General features: G+C 44.7%; 1 protein-coding gene across 1 annotated transcript; it reads left to right on the top strand.

Annotated features, from left to right (window-relative positions):
- Positions 1-11,608: 11,608 nt before the first annotated feature.
- LOC123348810 (olfactory receptor 14A16-like) lies at positions 11,609-12,544 on the top strand. The gene has a single exon (XM_044986454.1). The coding sequence runs from the start codon at positions 11,609-11,611 to the stop codon at positions 12,542-12,544; it is 936 nt and encodes a 311-aa protein (XP_044842389.1).
- Positions 12,545-16,839: the final 4,295 nt, after the last annotated feature.

Here is a 16,839-nt window from a genome sequence, read left to right as displayed (position 1 = left end):
ATATGAGCCTCACCAGTTCCAGAATGCTCCCTTTTATAGACGAACTTTTAGCCTGGGTCCAGCAATCACTCATAGCCCTTGCAGTCACTGCCCTTTGTTCCAGTTGCTTCCATGTATCTTGGGTGGTGGGGGAGGCTCTCTCTTTAGCCAGCTGAAGACAAAATGGAGGGGTATCCAGGGCTGCCAATTAGACAAGGAACCACTGATCACTACCGATTGGGCCCGATGATCTGGCCAGCTTTCTATCCATCTTATAGTCCATTCATCCAGTCCATACTTCTTTAACTTGCTGGCAAGAATACTGTGCTAGACCGTATCAAAAGCTTTGCTAAAGTCAAGGAATAACAAAACATGCACTGATTTCCGCTCATCCACAGACCCAGTTATCTCCTCTTATGTAGGAACTTTACACTTCTCAAGCACTAAGGGGGTTGGAAAACCGACCCCGAATTTAGAGCGGCTGAAGTGGTTCCCACCCCCCCACACTCGATCAGAAGACACACAGATTAAGCGCCGACCAGGTGTGTACCACTGGAACACGCAATGCATAGAGCACCAATCGGGGAGGGGTCGAGGAGTTGGATTGGGGTTGCACATGCGCATAATAGAATGATTTATGTAACCATTATAATAAAAGGACGTGAAAAACCCCCGCTTGGGGCGCTCCACTGGAACAGACTGACGGACTTGGCTTTATTTATTGCAACACTCTTAGAAGGCAATTAGGTTAGTCAGGCATGACTTGCCCATGGTGAATCCATGCTGACTGTTCCTGATCACTTTCCTCTCCTCTAAGTGCTTCAAAATTGATTCCTTGAGCACCTGCTTCATGATTTTTCCAGAGACTGAGGTGAGGCTGACTAGCCTGTAGTTCCCCGGATCCTCCTTCTTCCTGTTTTTAAAGATGGGCACTACATTAGCCTTTTTCCAGTCATCTGGGACCTCCCCCGATTGCCATGATTTTTCAAAGATAATGGCCAATGGCTCTACAATCACATCCGCCAACTTCGTTAGCACCCTCGGATGCAGCAGATCTGGCTCCATGTGCTCGTCCAGCTTTTCAAAATGGTCCAGAACCTCTTCTTTCTCCACAGAGGGATGGTCACCTCCTCTCCATACTGTGCTGCCCAGTGGAGTAGTCTGGGAGCTGACCTTGTTTGTGAAGACATAGGCAAAAAAAGCATTGAGCATTGAGCATTGAGTATCCTCTCTCACTGGGTTGCCTCCTACATTCAGTAAGGGGCTCACACTTTCCCTGACCTTCTTCTTGTTTCTAAAATACCTGAAGAAAACAATCTTGTTACTCTTAACATCCCTTGCTAGCTGCAACTCCAAGTGTGATTTGGCCTTCTTGTTTTCACTCCTGCATGCCTGAGCAATAGTTTTATTCTTCTACTTGGTCATTTGTCCAAGCTTCCAATTCTTGTAAGCTTCTTTTTTGTGTTGAAGATCAGCAAGGATTTCACTGTTAAGCCAAGCTGGTTGCCTGCCATATTTACTATTCTTTCTACACATCGGGATGGTTTCTTCCTGAAACCTCAATAAGGATTCTTTAAAATACAGCCAGCTCTCCTGGACTCCTTTACCCCTCGTATTATTCTCCCAGGGGATCCTGCCCATCAGTTCCCTGAGGGAGTCAAAGTCTGCTTTTCTGAAGTCCAGTGTCCGTATTCTGCTGCTTTCCTTTCTTCTTGGAGTCAGGATCCTGACTCGACCATCTCATGGTCACTGCCTCCCTGGTTCCCATCCATTTTTGCTTCCCCTACTAACTCTTCCCTGTTTGTGAGCAGCAGGTCAAGAAGAAATCTGCCCCTAGTTGGTTCCTCCAGCACTTGCAGCAGGAAAAATTTCCCTTCACTGTTCGGTCCTAGATTTTGAATGACCTTGGTCATTGTGGAAATCAAACCTATGGCACACTCGGAAAACCCTGTCAAAGTGATAGTAGAATATCAGGGTTGGAAGGGACCTCAGGAGGTTATCTAGTCCAACCCCTGCTCAAAGTAGGACCAATCCCCAAATAAATCATCTCAGCTAGGGCTTTGTCAAGCCTGACCCTGCCCCCAAGATGCTAAAGGACCTCCTGTACCAGTGCAAAACCAACTCATTCAATGGGTGTCTGACCCAAATGTTCTGCTGAATCTTAAAAACCTCTAAGAAAGGAGATTCCACCACCTCCCTAGGTAACCCATTGCATTGTTTCACCGCCATTATAGTGAAAAAGTTTTTCCTAATATCCAACCTAAACCTCCCCCACTGCAACTTGAAACCATTACTCCTTGTTCTTTCATCAGGTACCACTGAGAACAGTTTAGATCCATCCTCTTTGGAACCCCCTTTCAGGTAGTTGAAAGCAGCTACCAAATCCCCCCTCATTCTTCTCTTCTGAAGACTAAACAATCCCAGTTACCTTAGCCTCTCCTCATAAGTCATGTGCCCCAGTCTCCTACTCATTTTTGTTGCCCTCCACTGGACTGTTTCCAATTTTTCCACATCCTTTTTGTAGTTTGGGGCCGAAAACTGGGCACAGTTCTCCAGATGAGGCCTCACCAATGTCAAATAGAGGGGAATGATATACCGTTATCTTTTAGACTGAAGAGTACAGAAAACAATCTGGTCCTTCAGATCTGGTTTTAGCAGATGATATTTTAGCTTTAGAGCTGACCGAGGAACCTAACTGCAGTTTCATTAAAACTTTTTAATCATACATTTTAAAATATAGATGAAAACATTCTCAGACACTGGTATCCAGGCTGGGAATATTAGCAATGTGCTTTGCATAGCCACAAATGGCGTTAAATGGACACAAACAAAGTGACCCACAGTCACTTTGTCTGAGATTTTCAAAGCCAGCTCTAGGAGGTGAACCCCCAACCCCCATTCATTTTAATGGGAATTTGGCATCTCAGTCCCCTAGAGACAAAGGAAAATCTCAGCCTTTGTATTTGGAATCAGGTATTTAAAGTATTTCTAGCAGCTCCACAAGCTGCAGTACATGAGAATCTCAAGATATTTAAAGTAATTATCTTAATACAGTCCAGTGAGGTAAGGAAGCAGCATTATCCCCATTGGGATGGGAATCTGAGGCACAGAGAGGATAAGGGACAGGCTTCTAAAGGTGCTCAGACCCCAAAAATGTAGACAGGTGCCCAGTGGGATATTCAGGAGTGCTCAGCTGCCTTAAGAAGCCCAAACACCTTTAAAAATGTGCTATAAGTGACGTGTGTAAGGTCGGACAGGGCATGTGTGACAGCGCAGGGAATGAAACCTGCATCTCTGCAGTGGCAGGCTGCTATCCTAAGGACTCGATCATCCTTCCTCATCTGCTGAGAGGATAGGGCTGAGGCTGATTGACCCAGCACATACTCGGCCCTTAGCAACATTCCTGATGTCTCACCCAGTGCTCTGTGTGAAGCTGATTTCCGTGAGTATCATGTGCCAGGTGTATGTGTTTTGGCTGTAATTCTTTTGGAACAAGTAGCTGGTGTGTACCTCATAACACACAGCCATCGAGCATCCTTCGGCATCTAAGTACCAGGCACAACTTCCACTGGCGAGTGGCAGGTGCTGTTTGGAGGGACAGTGTCCAACAGGGAAGTTGGGCAGAGTGACTCAGTACCAGGCCAGTCAAACACAGGATGCAAATGGAGGAGCAAGGAACTGAATGCTGGTTTGCCAAGTCCCAGCCTAGTGCTCTAACCATTGGCCCACCCTTCCCCACTAAGTAGAAGACTTTAAACGAAGCAATGAAATATCTGCTGCTTTGGGGCAAGGATGGATCCCACGGGCGGATGGTAATGGGAATTTGCTTCCCAGGTCTGTGCAATGGCTGCGGACCATAAACTCACCAAGACCAGTGGAGTCAGGGGATAGAAGCTGATAATAAGAATCCTTCAAGTAAAGTCGGCCTGCATAGAGAGTCACATCCTTTCCCTCTCTGTATTCGGTAGCAGGAGAAGTGGAGCCATGTTGCCTCCACCTGGCTGTGTTTGTTTGTCAGCATTTGTTTGACATGGGACAATTGTGCAAATACAACAGGACTTTAATTGGCAACTGGATCCTCAGTTACTGAGATGTTCTGTGCATTTCAGGAATTAGGGCCAGGTTATTTTAAGACATTTAGACACCCAAAGATGCACATAGGAGCGTAGTGGAGATTTCATAAGTGCCTAACTCCAAGAGATTTAAGTGTTGGGTGCAGAGGTGCTTCTGAAACCCCACTAAGCACCTATCTGCATCATCTGGAACCTAAATACCTTTACAAATCTGGCTCCTATTAACTAAGATTTATGCTCCCTGGTGGAGTTCAATGTTCAGCTGCTTGTACTGGGAATTTGGTGCCTGACTCCTCTAAACAGCTTTGGAAATCTTAGCCTGGAAGCCCGACATATCTCAGCCTAAGGGTACATTGTTCCAAGCTATCTTCATGATTTAGGAGCCCAGGTCGCATCTCCTAACATTAGCCACCCGAGCTCAGACCCAGGAGAGTCAGGTGGGCTTGAGACCCACACTGCAACATCCACACTGATAATGTCAATGTGCTAGTTTGCTCCAAGCTGCAGTGTAGATATACCCTTAGGAGCCTAATTTTCATTGAAAGTTCATGGTCTACCCTGCTTGTTCTCAGCACTGCTGGGTTTAGCCCTGGATTTTCAAAAGGAGTGGATGTCTGACACCCTTAGGCTGCTTTGAAAAACTGGGGATTTGGTGCCAAACCTTACCCTGATTTCACAGAATCGGGTCTGGGATCAGTCCCTGGCTCTCAGTCTCTTCCATTAGACCTAAAGTGGGATTTTCAAAAATTTAAAAGGGCCAGATTTTCAAAAGTATTTATGCACCTAAAGATGCAGATAGGGTCCAAGTGGGATTTTCAAAAATGCCTAAACTTCATACATGCCTAACTTCCATTGCTTTTAAGAAAAAGTAGGTGTCTAACCTGCTTAGGTGTTTCTGGAAATTCCACTAGGCACCTATCTGCGTTTTTTGAAGCCTAAATGCTTTTTAAAACTTGGCCATTAAGCACTTTTGAAAATGCATCTAAATACCTTTGTGAATCCCAGTCTAAGTCCGTAAAACAGAATGATGTCATTGTATATTAGATACCTAGGCTCTTTTGAAAATCCCACTAGGCACCTAAAGAAGTTTAACAATCCGGCTCTGCTGTAAGTCCCAGCATTAATTCCTAAGGAAAGGGACAAGAAAGTCATTGACAGATGGAAGTCATGGTGGATAATGGGACATAGAGTTTCAGGGAAATTCAGTGTTAAGACTGAACTTAAAAAGAAACCCACTATTTGAAAGAATGGAAATGCTCACAGTCACTTCACAGTGATGGGGGAAAGAAGGGAATTCCTAAAGGAAAAAACGACAACAAGAAACGTTGCCAAGCTGGAGTTAAGATTGACAGTTGTTACAAGTAATTGAAGAATAGTAATACAAAAAAGCAAGTGAACGTATTTTTCATAAGTTGTTGCTGGATCAAAAATTTCCAAACATTTGGGGGGCATCTCTCAGAGCACTGAGCTCTAGCACTTCCTCTTTCTGGTCTTCTTCCTAGTATATGGGACTACATGCCTTGGGAACCTCATCATCATCATCACCGTGATCTCTGACCCTCACCTCCACATGCCCATATACCTCCTGTAGGCCAACTTGGCTTTCCTGGACATCAGTGAGTCCTCGGTGACTGCCCCCAAGATGCTAAAGGACCTCCTGTACCAGCATAAAACCATCTCATGCAGTGGGTGTGTGACGGGGCGGGACAGCCCCGCACCGGTACAGCAGGGGTTAACCCTTCTTTGATAGCAGAGGAAGCCACACCCAGGAAGCTCTGCTGGGCATGCTCCAACTGGCAGACCGGTATAAAAGCCTTCAGGTCTGCTCAGTCGGGGCTGACCACCGGGGGAGAAGGACGCAGACCGTCAGCTCCTGCAGGAGGAGAGCCAGTGAGCCTGGACCGGGACGTCAGCCGAGCAGAGGCCGTACCGGAGACCCCGGGGAAGGACGCCTGCCGGAGGGGACCTACGGGGGGACCGCTCCCACAACGCCGACGTCCGGCTAGACAGGGTAGGAAGTGACCCAGGGGATTGTAGAGACTGACAGCCTTAAAGCTGCAGTACCGCTCGGCGTGTTGCGGGCGGATCCCCGCCGAGTGGGTGGCAAGGAGAGCTTGCCACAAACAGAGCCCTGGGTCGGGGCTCGGTGGAGAGGGCGGGCCCGAGTTCCCCCACCCCCACCCCTTATACCCCGCTCTGAAGGGGGTGTTGTAGGACTCTGGCCGCTAGGCCGTGCTACCCCGCTCCGAAGGGGGTGTTGTTGGACTCCGGCCGCTAGGCCGTGCTACCCCGCCCCGAAGAGGGGGTTGTAGGACTCCGGCCACTAGGCCGTGCTACCCCGCCCCGAAGGGGGGGGGTTGTAGGACTCCGGCCACTAGGCCGTGCTACCCCGCCCCGAAGGGGGGGGTTGTAGGACTCCGGCCACTAGGCCATGCTACCCCGCTCCGAAGGGGGTGTTGTTGGACTCCGGCCCCTAGGCCGTGCTACCCCGCTCCGAGAGGGGGTGTTTACATGAACTCTGGCCAGTAGGCCCTAATACGCCGGTTACCAGGGCAGACCGAAGGAGAAGGGAGTGGCGCGGCGCTAGGCCCCAGCTCGCCCCTGCCACTAGGGGGTGCTGGGGTACCAGACCCGTCACAGGGTGTCTGACCCAAATGTTCTTCTTCCACTTCATCGGGGGCACTGTGGTCTTCTCCCCAGTAGTAATGGCAGCTGATCGGTATGTGGCCATCTATAAGCCATTGCACTACCTGGCTATCACGAACAGAAGTATGTGCATGCGGCTGGGGACAAGGTCATGGCTGGGTGGCTTTGTCCATTCTATTATCCAGTTTGCCCTGATCATCCAATTGCCCTTCTGTGGACCCAAAACACTAGACAGTTTCTAATGCGATGTCCCCCAAGTCATCAAACTGCTCTGCACACTCCTTGTGTCTTCATCTATGACCAGTCTTTCCAGAAATTCACAGTGGACAAGGCAGTGTTTGTGCTCTACACTGTGGTCACTCCAATGCTGAACCCAATAATCTACACCCTGAGGAACACTGAGTTGAAAAGCGCCATCAGAAGGTTAATGGGAAGGTTCCTGTGCTCAAGGAGGAAAGCAAACTTCTAACAGATTTGTGTTGCAGGCCAGCTGCATGTTTTGCTTTTCTAAATACTTCCAAGCCTTCTTAGGTATCTAGATGATCAAATTTTCATGGGATTTAGGCCTGTTTAGTTCCTTAGCCAGATTTGAGATTCTAAACCTTCAATCTGAAATTATATTTATTTTAATTTCAGGAGAAGACCCACATGAAAGAACCTAATTATAGTCTTTATGACAGGGGTGGGCAAACTTTTTGGCCCAAGTCGACATTCGGGTTGTGAAACAGTATGGAGGGCTGTGTAGGGAAACCTGTGCCTTCCCAAGCAGCCTGGCCCCCTCCCCCTCTGACTTCTCTCTCCCTGACTGCTCCCCTCAGAATCCCCCAATCCAACCCACCCTGCTCCTTGTCCCCTGACTGTGGGGGAGGGGGAACAGCAAGGGAGGGGCTGGGGGCTAGCCTCCACAGCTGGGAGCTCAAGGACCAGGCAGGTTGGTTCCGCAGGCCAGATGTGGCCCGCAGGCCATAGTTTGCCCACCTCTGCTCTATGAGATAGAATTGTTGGCCAAGATTTTTATTCATTCAATTTTATGTACGTATATGGCCTCCATAACAGAGTATCTGAGCACTGCACAACCCATAGTCCTCACAACACCCTTGTGTAGTAGGCAAATGCCATTGTCCCTGTTATACAGAAGGGGAATTGAGGAAGAAAGAGATTAAATGATTTGCCCAAAATTACAGAAGTCCCCAGAGGATGAAGGGAATCAACGCAGGTCTCGACACTGCCAAGTTAGTTCTTGTTAGGATATAGATGTTCAGGCCTGTCTGTAAAGGCATTTATTTTAAGAATTTGTGTTTATTTTTATCACTTAGCTAGTTAGAGGGGTATAAAACAAAGGATCAAAATCACAGTCTGCTTGAGTATGGTCCTTCACTCACTAGGATAGTATGAGGCCTGTTTCTTAGGCTACGGCCTTTGCCTAAGCAGCAGAAGCAGCCATAAGTTGGGAAGGAATGGTCACATCTTCACAGACGAAACTAGTCACATTGAAATAAGGTGTTATTGGGCTCTTAGGAATACAGTCCTTTCCTGAAAATCACCACATGGAGCTGCAATTGATTTATACCAGATGAGGATCTGACCCTTCGTCATTGTTCAGTCTCTCTGTCATACCTACAATCAGTGTGAAATAAACATTTTTAAGACGTAATGTAGCATTGCACCTTCACCCTAATGAGTCTTCTATTTTAGTGATGTCTGCAGAAAGAAACCATATAATTGCTGAGAAAGAAAGAAAGAAAGAAAGAAAGAAAGAAAGAAAGAATGTCGGTCCATTCATCCAGATATAAATTGAAAATCAGATACGGAAAATCAAAGCAACACTGAATTCCTCCAAAGTTTTCTTTCCAGTGGGAAAGAAATGCTTCTTAGCCATTAAAAGTTCCATTCTTGAAATTAATCCCATGGGGCAAAGAGTTAAGAACATGCAGACTGGTTAGGAACTTTAGTCTCTTCTTCAGATTCACAGACAAAGAATATGTATTTGAAACTGAAGAATGGGCCAGATCGCCTGCTGGTGTAAATCCCCAGTAGCTCCATTGGAGTTAATGAGGCCTAATTCCCCAGCTGGTGAAAACTACATAGTCCTTCTGCATCTCATCCCCAGCTAGTGTAAATTAAAGGTTCATATCTCCACTTGGCGTAAACAGCCCTAATTACTTGGAACTCAATGGAACTGTATCAATTAATAACAATTTAGGCCATAGCTAGGAGTTTTTATTGTTTGCCTCTGGCTGCTTCTTAGTAATCAACATCAAACAGCCAAGGCAGCCTGAGCTGTGGCTTCCTGTGTTGGCTTCATCCCAAGAGTTGCTGATGAAATGCAGGAGAAAAACATCTCTGCTCTCCAAGAGCTGTTTATGTGGCGTTATTGAAGGAACAGGTTATTCCAGACCAGCTGGGGCTCTGGTGCCACTGGGCTCTGAGCTATTGTAGGTCACATGTCTGTGCATCAAATACATATTTTATTCTGCAGTCTCCTTGGGATGCCACTTGTCATTCAGCCCTGCTTTGTTTCTGGCCAAGAGTCCTTCCAGGGATGCTGCCATCCTATGAGATTCAGAGTGGGCCATTTCCTCCTCTGGGGGGTTAGGATTGGTTAGGGCTGGTTATCAGGGTGGTTTCTTCCCAAGGTGAGATCTGAGCTGGGCTTACATCCCTGGAGACCAGATTCAGCTATTTAACCCCAGGGCAGGTACATCCTGGGCTGTGATCATACCTGAATCCCACACAACCCAGGATCAGCTCTAGAGTTGGGAGAGGCTTTCAATCCCCCATCCTGTTTAGTCCTTCACCTCTCAACCAAGCCTGCCCCAGGAGGGAAGAAGGGAGTGGTCGTCTGTGAAGTGGGTCCCTGTCTGTCGGGAACCGCAGAGACCCAGCCTCTGAGGGAATATGGTGACGGGGAGGGAAACAGCTGCTGGATAACACAGTGGTGGGGGCATTATTGAGAGATATAGAGACAGACAATGACTGAGAGTTCTGGCAGTGGACTATCAAATGCTTCTCAGGCTGGGAAACATTCCACATTCCACAAAGACAAACATTGTAAGTTTGCTATTTCAGTTAATATGTTTGGGGTTTAATATATTGGAGGAAATGTAATGATAGAAATATGAATTACATTGAAACTGTAAGTCTTTTACAATCATTTAATAAAACATCTAGAGCTAATTTTTTCTTAACAGAAATTGTTTTATAGCAATTGTTGAAACCAAAATATTTTTTAGTTTTGTGCATCAAGAACCAAACATTTGCTGTTAAAAACTGCTGAAATCTGGGGAAAAAATCATTGAATTTTTTCAATTCTGGGGAAAAATCACTATTTTTTTTAAAAAAGTTTTGATTTTGCAAATACATATGTTGTATTTTAAGGTATAGGAAAAAGTTTGTAGAAAAATGTTTTCAAATGAAAATCCAGTTTTCCTTTGGAATAATTTAAAGAGATTGGAATCTTAGATTGAAAACAAACAGATTGGAAAGAGATTGAAAATTTAGCCCAGATTGGAAATCTATAATTAAGCCAGCGTGCTAACATTAATATTCTCCAATAACACCACTATTACAAACGGATTCACTCTATTGGAATCGGGTTTAATTGCTGTTTCATACAGTTAGTTGCAAAATGGTAAATAGCAAAATTGATACCCACAGAATATGCATTATACATGTAGGCACCTTTAGACTTAGGCAGAGACAGCTAAAGCCCCCAGCCAAAGCCACCCCGCCAAGGAAACAATAGTTGACTTTTCATAGAAATTGTGAAAACAAAAACTTTTTTTCTTTTTGTTCGTTGAGAACCAGACAATTTCAGGTAAACTGCTGAAAACAGAAACATTGTCACTGAATAAAAAAAAAATGTTTGGACTTTTCCAGTACATAGGTTGTTTTTCAAGAATAGCAGAGACTACCTTGGAGCATGTATCAGTTTAAAATCCAGTTTTCCTTTTAAATAATTTAAACTGAAAATGTCTGAATACACCAGTTTGAACATCTAGTTTTCAAGGGGGGTAGGAACACTGATATAGTCCAATAATTGTACAATTTGAACCCAGTCACTCTGTTGCTACTGTGTTTATTTCTGTTTCAAAGGGACACTTGTCGAATGGTAAAACTTCGTAAGCAGCAAAGTTGGCAGGAAACATCATACGTATTATACATACTTTCCCCTTAGATAGAGAACAGTGAATTGAAGACCCCAGCCAAAGCCTGTCTCTCTTATACCTGCCCAAGGACATAGAGCACGTCAATGGGATTAGAACTGAGATATTCTGCTCTAGCACCATATCCGCTGCCCCAAAGTGCTGCCCGCTAAACACATATTTTGTAAATTGGGGCAGTCAACATCCATATAATAAGACACAGCCCATCCCCCACAGAACTCACAGTCCAAGAAGACAAGGCAGAGAAATGGATGGAGGAGAAAAAGAGGGGAGGGGAAGTGACTGGCCCAAGGTCACAGAGCAGGTCAGTTGCAGAGCCAAGTCCATCTCGTATTTCGACGAAAAGAGGATATCAGGTAGTGTTGGCATTTTAGCATTTTAGTTTCTTGCCCAAGTGCAGAGCCTGCTGTTTGTAGCAATAGGGGATCCATCTTGGCTAGAATTGTTGTACTGGGATTGTACTTTGCTCCATCCTTCAGACAACATTTTATTAAGCCACATCATGATCCAGATCTTCAGATGGTGCAAACTGATGCAGCTCCATTGACCTTAAGGGAACTGCACCAATTTAAATTCATGTGAAAACTCACCACTCCTAGTTAATAGCAGTGACCAATGCTGTGCATTGTTGACACTCACATCATATTGTTGTGGGAAATCAGGGCCACTCCCTCTGTCACTGTAATTCCCCCACTGTCTTTGTCCTTCCCTCCACAGCCATCACACAATGAACTGAGAAAGAAAATGTCCAACCAAACCACCCTGACCGAGTTCCTTCTCCTGGGATTCTCTGATATTCGAGAGCTGCAGATTTTGCACTTTGTGGTGTTCCTGGTGATTTACCTGACAGCCTTGATGGGGAATGTTCTCATCATCACAGCCGTACCCCTCAACACCCATCTTCAAACCCCCATGTATTTATTCCTGGTGAATCTGTCCATCCTAGACTTCGGCTCCATCTCCGTTACCATCCCCAAATCCATGGCCAATTCTCTCATGAACACCAGGATGATTTATTATCCTGGATGTGTCACCCAAGTCTTTCTCTTTATCCTCTTCGCTGCAACTGATCTTGCCTTGCTCACCATCATGGCATACGACCGATATGTCGCCATCTGCCAACCACTGCACTATGAGAGCATAATGAACAGGAGAGCTTGTGTCCAAATGGCAGCCAGTGCTTGGATTACTGGTATTGTCTACTCTGCCCTGCACACTGGAAGCACCTTCAGGTTACCCTTCTGCCAGTCCAATATCATCAAACAGTTCTTCTGTGAAATCCCCCAACTACTCAAGCTCACCTGCTCTGACTCATACCTAAGTGAAGTTGGGGTTATTGCCTTAGGTGTGTTTTTAGCGTTAAACTGCTTTGTTTTTATAATTGTGTCTTATGTTCAGATCTTCAAAACTGTGAGGAGAATCCCTTCTGAGGAGGGCCGGCATAAAGCGTTCTCCACCTGCCTTCCTCACCTCACTGTGGTCTCTTTGTTCCTTTTCACTGGCATCTTTGCCTACCTGAAACCCACCTCCAGCTCAGCATCAGGTCTGGACCTTTTGGTGGGTGTTCTCTATTCCCTGGTGCCTCCAGTGATGAATCCGATCATCTACAGCATGAGGAACAAGGAGATCAAAGCTGTATTGAAGAAACTGATTGTGTGGAGGTTAGTCACCAAGAGTTAAAATGTCCATCCCTGCAACTTGACTGTGATTTCATTCTGAGTCTCTTTGTAGATATAATCAACAGATGACAAAATTGTCTCTTTGAGAACATAGGGTGGAATCTGTTTATGAAATCACAAAATCTGGACTAGCTTCACTGAAGTCAAACGAGTTAGTATAAGATTCCACCAGTGTACATAAGATCAGAATCTATCTACGTAGGCACCTAACTATCTATCATAGGGATTTATAGGGCTCCTGTAGCCTGGGATATGAGAGTTTTGGCTTGTGTGTTTGCTTGTTTCTTTTTCATTTTGTTTGATTTTGTCGATTCATTGGTTGACTTGTTTCTTTGTTTCAGGTGGCTTTTTTGGGGGAGGGAGGAACTTGGGAGAGTGGAGTATGTTTGAGTAAATGGTGGTATCCATTTGTTTTGTCATCTATTCAAGCTGTCAATGTCATAATCACCTTGATAGAGTTTTCTCAGAGACCTGAAGTTTTGCTTTTCCCATTGATGAAGAATTGAAAAAAAGTTTCTGCAGGTGTCTGTTCAAGTGATGATTTTAATGCTGATGGGATTTTATTGTGTCATGCATGATGTGTTAGGGCACCTAGAGCCTTATATGACTGTATGCATTATTTTTATTTATTTAAATTTATTAAAATAAATAAATACTGTATTGTTCTTCCTATGGTGGAAAGGTATTTGGAAGAGAAAGGTATTAAAATGGTTCCTAAAGACAAACTAAGTCTGAATAATAAAGCCAAAATTGATTCCACCAAACTACTGCAGTGATCCATCTGGAAGTGCTCATATTTTCTCTTATGTAATGCTTTGTTCCTACTGTGATAAATAAATACCGGTAATACATTTCAAGGTGAAGACAATTATTCACTCAACATACTACTGGTTTGTATGTTTCAGCACCCGTGGGAAGAACTGCAGGCCCCAAACGCAGTTGGAGAAATCACGGTTGGGACTGAGTTTGAGAGATGGAGAATCACATGATTCCACTCTAAGACAGGGATAGGCACAAAACTTAGACCAGAGAGTTTGACGCAAGGGACCAACGTGGGAAGAAGAGGTTGAGCTAACCTTTTAATCATAACAATTGGGATATAGCCATTCACTTCAACGTGTAGCTTTGTATGGAGCCATTAGTCTCTCATTCACACAAGTATCCAAATGTGTCTAGATCTCCAAAGCTGATTGCTGTTATTATTATTAATTAATATTTATTAAACCATGTTTGTTCATGGTTGTGTATATTACATATACAATAGATAAAAAAAGATCATGTAAATAGATAGAGAGATAGATTAGATAGATCATGAAAAATCAATGCCAATTTATTGTGCCTCTTTTTCTGTCTATGACTGTTGATGTCCAACTCATGATTTTCCTGTGAATATTTATTATTTGTTGTTATTTCTTTGAATATTTCTTACTCCATTACTCTTTTACAAGAATTTCATTACTTGCACTGCTTGGGAGCTTTGAGCCATTTTAAAGTAATACATTATAACATGCTCCATTTCTTTGCCTGATTGGATACAATGAGTTATCTTAAAAACAAAGCTACTCAGTTGGGCTAAATCATAGTTGTGATGGGTTGGATCACAGATACTCCCTTGGGAGCTGCCACCCGATGTGCCAAAACTACCTCTACCCCGCCTTCCCTGCCAGCTCAGGGCCCCAGCACCCTGTCCTGCCAGAGCCAGATACTCCCGTCTGCTCCAACAAAGACCCAGGGGCTGAATTACTTGCCCCAAAGCTGCAGGTTTACCTGAAAGCAGCTAACAAAAGTGTTCCTGTCTTTAACACTCAGACGTCCAACTCCCAATGGGGTCTAAACCCAAATATATCAGTTTCATAAATTGTTCGCCCTCTATAACACTGATAGAGAGATATGCACAGTTGTTTGCTCCCCCAGGTATTAATACATACTCTGATTTTATTAAATACAGAAAGTAGGATTTCAGTGGTTCCCTGTAGTAACAGACAGAACAAAGTAAGTTACAGAGGAAAATAAAATAAAATGTGCAATTCTTTGGCTAATCAAACTGAATACAGATATGAGCCTCACCAGTTCCAGAATGCTCCCTTTTATAGACTAACTTTTAGCCTGGGTCCAGCAATCACTCACACCCCTTGCAGTCACTGCCCTTTGTTCCGGTTGCTTCCACGTATCCTGGGGGGTGGGGAGGTTTTTCCATTGATACAGGACCTCCCTGGATCACCACAAATTTTCAAATATAATGGCCAATAGCTCTACAATCACATTCGCCATCTCCTTTAGCACCCTTGGATGCAGCACATCTGGCTTCATGTGCTCATGCAGCTTTTCAAAATGGTCCTGAACCTCTCCTTTCTCCGCAGAGGGCTGGTCACCTCCTCTCCATTCTGTGCTCCCACGTTCCTATGCACTTTTGCCTACCCTTCAAATTCTTCCCTGTTTGTGCGGAGCAGGTCAAGAAGAACTCTGCCCTAGTTGGTTCCTCCAGAACTTGCAGCAGGAAAGTTTACCTTCACTTTTCTGTCCTGAATTTTGAATGCCCAAAGCTCATGTGTATTTGATACTGGAGTCTGTGTTCTGCCCATTACTAAGAAAGGAGCCATTGGTAATACCCAGATGAAGTTTCCAAAGCACTCAATATTGGGAAGGTTTTGGATCTCTCTCTAATTGTCCAGGCTTATATGTTCAAAGCCTCTTAGGGGATTTCAGACACTCACGGATAGATTCACAAAAGGACTTGGGTGCCACAATATCAAAGGTTTTTAGATGCCAAAAAGGATTTTCAAAAGGACTGAGGTACTGAAAACTCATAGTTTTCAAGGGTGTTGAGTACCTAGCAGCTTTTGGAAATCCCACAAGGCACCCAAAAACATTTAGAAAGTTGGCCATTTTGTGTTGCAGCTCTGAACATCTCAGCACTTAATCTTTGGGCACCTAGAAAATCACCGGGATTTGCAAACCCTGAGTAAGGTGCCCAGGCTCCTCTAAATGAAGAGGGAGAGACAGACACTGAAGAATGGGATCCAGCTAAGCCAGTATGCTTTGTAGGGAGGCACCTAACTAAACTATGGGAGATGCTGATCAGACAGGTGTGTGCTAAGCCACACCCTCTAACAGGTACCTAACTGCAAGTCTACACTTAAAACTCTGCATCGGCATAGGTGCCCCGATGCAGCACTTTAGTGCTGAAGTTAAGATGCTTCTACAATGACAGGAGAGCTTCTTCCATTGGCGTAGTTAATCCACTTTCCCAAGCAGCAGTAGCTATGTTGGCAGAAAAAGTGGTTCCTGTCAACATAGCACTGTCCACAAGTGGGGCTGAGTCATTCAGGGGTGTAGCTTTTTCACCATCCATCTGCCCTGGACCTCAAAAAAAGTTTCGGAGTTCTTCCAACCCCCCCAGCAGCTTTCACACACATCCTCCGCCGCCCAAAGCTCCACCTAGATTGTGGTGACTTTAGGCATCTAGTTTAACCCTTTCAAGGACAATGTAGCTGCAAAACAGGGAATACAGGCTGAGCTAAAGGATTTCTTAAATACAGTAACTTTACTTTTAAAGCTCTTGTGTCTTAGATATTATTTGACCAGAACAGTGTCCTGAGATGTCCCCTCCCTTGCTCTTGTCTCACCCCTTCTGGGAAAAGGAAATCCATCAGTGTTTCCACCTGGGCAGAGTCTAACTTCCTCTCAGCAAGTCCTTCTTACTTCTGGCCACGGTCAGCCCCTCCTTGCACAGAACAGAACCCCGCTGTTCAATAGGCCCCCATCTCTGTGCCATGGGTTCACACTGTGAAGTGCTCTTGTTCTATTGTTTGGCCTACCTAATAATACTTTTACACTTCACTTGCAGAGGTAGCAATACTGAGTTTAGCCCCTAATCTTTGGCCACAACTTCTTTGGCTTTAAAATGTTGATGTCAATGGAACTTCTCTGATTTGGCGCTAGTACAGATAACACGGGAAATTTTACCCTTACATCTCTGTCACACTGACTTTCTCTAGGGTGACATTAGAAAAAACTGAGTCTTCATTTCCAAGCCATTGTCCAATTCCTGATCTCTTTGAAGTGAAAGGCTAAACCCCAGTGACTACACTGGGATCCAGATGTGGCCTCGTATTACAAGTCAGATATTCTTCGGGAAACAACAGGAATCCTTCCTCATCAAAATAGCCTCTTCCAACCTAGCAAGATATAACTTGTAGTTATTTTTAAAACTACTACTACTACTACTACTACTAATAATAAAGACACTAGGCCATTTAGCATATAATCAGTAATACAGTAATATCCCAGAAGTCT

Source organism: Mauremys mutica, chromosome 13, assembly GCF_020497125.1.
Source record: "Mauremys mutica isolate MM-2020 ecotype Southern chromosome 13, ASM2049712v1, whole genome shotgun sequence".
Classification (NCBI taxonomy): Eukaryota; Metazoa; Chordata; order Testudines; family Geoemydidae; genus Mauremys; species Mauremys mutica.
Note: the sequence above shows the minus strand (reverse complement) of the source record. Positions and strands in the feature narration are given on the sequence as shown.